The sequence below is a fragment of the Solanum pennellii genome, chromosome 12 (assembly GCF_001406875.1).
Source record: "Solanum pennellii chromosome 12, SPENNV200".
In the NCBI taxonomy this organism is placed as follows: domain Eukaryota; kingdom Viridiplantae; phylum Streptophyta; class Magnoliopsida; order Solanales; family Solanaceae; genus Solanum; species Solanum pennellii.
This window is the reverse complement of record NC_028648.1, coordinates 45,585,798-45,590,039: the sequence shown is the minus strand read 5'-3', so window position 1 is coordinate 45,590,039 and position 4,242 is coordinate 45,585,798. Positions and strand designations below refer to the sequence as shown.

The 4,242-nt window shown below is 26.1% G+C and overlaps 1 protein-coding gene across 1 annotated transcript; it reads left to right on the top strand.

The window, feature by feature from the left end:
* Window positions 1-281: 281 nt before the first annotated feature.
* On the top strand, window positions 282-1,157 carry LOC107006278. The gene has a single exon (XM_015204874.2). The coding sequence runs from the start codon at window positions 338-340 to the stop codon at window positions 1,154-1,156; it is 819 nt and encodes a 272-aa protein (XP_015060360.1). The 5' UTR covers window positions 282-337; the 3' UTR covers window position 1,157.
* The last annotated feature ends 3,085 nt before the right edge of the window (window positions 1,158-4,242 follow it).

Sequence of the window (4,242 nt, the reverse complement as noted above, 5' to 3'; positions counted from 1 at the left end):
CTGATTGAGTTTAGGTTCCAAGACTAGGCCTTTTAATCCTCATGTAGGATTTTGTCTTAACTTTATTTTGTTTTCCCCTAATGTCTGTCATTTGATTGTTTTTTTTTTGTTATACTACAACAAAAGAGCTAAATTTCTATTAGGATCAGAATAATTTCCTTCATACTAGAATCTTATTAGTCGATTTCTCTTGTTATATTATCAATTATATGCATGTTGGTCTGATACAATTATGGCTAATTTTTTTCAAATTGATTCTTTCTAATTTCATTTGTGGTAATTTTAGGTCTGATCACTACAATTGTGAGTTGGCATTGTTGAAACTTCTCAAATCACAATGGACGATTTTGGTCATTTTCCTACGATTGTACGAAAACTTTATTCTCTCCTTATTCTTGACCTTCAGCGTGATCCTTTTGAATCTATGAAGGTATTGGCATTGTGGATTTGGCTTGAGCATACTTGCCTTTTCAGCGATGTTATTAGAAAGATCGCATCATTCACTCAAGATTTTATTAATCAACTTGCTGATGAGGCTGTAACCTGTCTCAAATGCATTGACGATACAGAGTATCTTCTCTCAACCAATGCAAATGATATTCCGTTAACCAAAAAAGTCACTAGAAATGATTTATCTATCTTATTTTTCTGTCAAAATCGAAATGGTACAACTAGTGGGATAAGAAAAATTGTAATTGAGGTTTGTCTTAAGATACTGCCAGATATTGTGAGGGAATCCTTGAATAGAAGTTCCGAACAAACTTCGATGCAAAGCAATATGTCAATGGGGCCACCTCTTGATGAGGAATATTTAATCAAAAGAGTTTCTCAGTTGGGGCTTGAAGGTGATATGAAGGGACATAACATATCAGATGAAGAACTAACAATGTTTGTTACTTTCTCCAAGGACTATCCTGTAACTGAATTGGAAATTAGAGAATTCATTGCACCAGTTTTTGGAGAATATATTGAGTACATTCTAATGCAGGAGGTGAAGTCCAATGAACAAGCTCTTTATGCTCAAATTGTGTTTTCTATACCAGGAATTATAGAGTTTATTCTTCAGAATGAATCCAAAGCTAAATTTATTATCAATGGAAAGGAGGTGTGGATGCAAAAGTTTGTCCCAGAAAATGGCAACTCTTCCTTCCCTTAAACGCTTCATTTTGCGTGTGTTTTAACAATAAATGTATTTGTTATAGCAATGAATACAAAGTTTCTTATAATCAATGTATCTAAATATTTTCTATTTTGTCTTTGGATTCTACTTTCTATTTTCTATAGAGATTAGAGAGCGAAAATCATGAAAAATTCCACAAAATTCCTTTCGAAATAGGCCAAGATCTTTGAGCCCTCTCGCGTATGTTGAGAAAACACATAAATTAATTCAAAAGTAATATGAAATATTGTGTTATTGTAATAAAAAGCTAATTAAAATTAAAGTAAAGAAGAAAAGTTTATTGCATAACTATTTTTGATAAATATAAAGCTTATTAGACATGATTTAATATCTAAAAAATGATGCATATCTTTATTTAAGAAATAATCCAAGAATTGAATTAAAGACTAGTGAAATCTTCTTATTTGACTATAGAGAAAGAACATATTACAAGAATGAGATATCAAAAGTAATTGAAAAAAAGAAATTAATGTAGAGTACAATAAAAAGTCTTTGAACGTATCTAAGAGAATTTGTCATAATTTTCTTTTGTGGTTAGGACAAATGTTGAAGAAGTTTACTATCTCTGCTAAAACTTATATTTAAGAGTTCAGATTCTGACATAAACTATTATTATGACATGAAAATTACATTTAATATACTTTTCAAACAAATTTACTCATAGTTATTAAACTCAAACTGTAATATTAAAAAAAATTAACTAGTTTTGAGATATATATGTTGCATGTGAATATCAAATCATGTACTACACTATTTTTTAAAAAATAATGTCAATATTATTAAATCAAAACTTTAGGCAAATAATATCCGAAAACACCTTTAACTATTTATACTATAAAACTAAATATCGATAAGGTAGTGTGACACCTCTCTATGGTCTTTAATTAGATATACCATTTTCCTTTTTTTTTTTCTTTTACTTTTTTCTCATTTGAAAATTAATTGTTATATATATAAATAAAAGTATTATTGTTAGAATCTCTTAGTTACACCTCTTAAACATAGTTTATTCCCCCTTCTCAATAGTGTGTTCTATAGGTATATTGTACTGTTGGAGTTCTTGTTTTTAATATAATATAAATAAATAAATATTGATATAAAATATAAAAAATATGGTACGGTGGATGTTTCTAGTTGGTGTATCATATTAATTCAACATTTAAGTTTAGGAGTGTTCAAGTTCCTCTGAACCTCATATTCTCAACATTTGTAAATCACACTTGAGTTTTTAAAAGGAGAAGAATAGAAAACTTAAACAACTCATAGTTTAGAAATGTGCGAATACCCCTCTATTTATAGTTAACAAAGGATAGTATCAACATGTACAATCTATCTTATGTGTTAGAGAGGAAAAAAGTTGACATGGTGCACCAGATGAAATAGATTTTTAATTATTAAATAATAGGATTAAATAATAAATTCCGATTTTATTTTCTGTCATTATTTTAAATAATAAATTTTTTTTTACAGAAATTAAAAAACAAAATAGAACTTAACGCAGTTCTTAAAAATATCTTTTTTACAACTTCTTTATATTATCGTTCAATTCATGAAGTATAATGTTATTAATATAAATGAGTTTTAAAATGATAATTTTAAGAACAACTTTAATGTATATTTTATTTTTTCATTTTTTTTATAAATTTTTTATTTATTAAAAAAATAGTAATTTATTATTTACTATTTATTATTATTAGTTAATAATTTTAAGAATATATTTTTTGTGGTGATTGGCATGTGACTTTTTTTCCTCTCATATTATATATAAGATAGATCTTATTGTCTTATAACTTAAAAAAAGGTAGAAAAGAAAAAGGAAATAAAAATATGTTGTACATAAGCCATTCTAAATAAATACATAGAAAAACAACCCTATTTATTTATTTTTTTTAAAAAAGATTAACAGCAAATTGATTACTTTGAAGGTGAATTTGAAGTGGTTGTCTATATCTTTCTCTATTAACTATCTCTATATTTAAATATGCGTGTTTTTTTTATCACCTTTGTATGAGTCTTCTCTGCGAGAATTAGTTGTTCATTTTCCCATCCAATCCCTTATGTAGGTATAAATTCTAATCATGTTCTCCGATGACTTTAATGTTGAAATGTTGATTATGTAATCTATTGTAATGTTATGTCATGATTGAGTTATTCGTGATTTTATAAATAGTATTCTTTTTATGACATAATTGTTGGAAAAAATATGGTATGTAGTTTGGTCAATTTCTTGATTATCAAAATATATTTTTTAAAAAATTAGCACACTGTGATCAATGATATGGCTAATGGCATATGCAAGAAGTAGAACAACAAATTGAGTCACTCAGATATATACTTTATATATCATGCATATTAATTTTCTTTTTCCAAATATATTATATAGTTAACTATGACAAAAAATAAAATGAATAGAGGGAGTACAAGATTTACTATATACCGAATAAATGAAATAGTATTAAAATTCCATGCATTTTCATTTATTCAATATTTTAAAAAAAACTTTACAATAATAGATCTATTCAGATGCTTATCTTGGATTTAGTGATATAACATATTGTCTTGCAAAACTTAATATATTGAAGTATAAAATTAATCAGGTATTGACAATGAGTGCGACAATATTTAATTTGTATTAACTAACTGAAATCTTGTATAAATGTTCAATTTCCGTAGGTTTAATTTCAGAGATGTCATGGTCTCATCGATGTCCTTTATGGCATTTCTTCGAGTGGAGAATTTTTTAACCACACTTAGAATTAAGAAAAATCTAGAAACTTAGTTAAAGTTGAAGAAAAATTGAGATGATATAAGATGGATCTACTTCAATTTTCATGAGTTGATTTATTTTTGTAATTTTCAAATTATTATGTTAATATTATTAATTATCTTTTGATATTCTTTTTATGTTCTAAATTATCAAATATAGATATTTACCAAATGTGTTTGTGTTGAACTCATATGTTTATTTTATTTATTTATTTTTATTATGCATGATAACTATTTAAAAGGATACTATCATTTTCAAGATACATTTAATAGCATAAAGAAATGGTGAGTAGGTA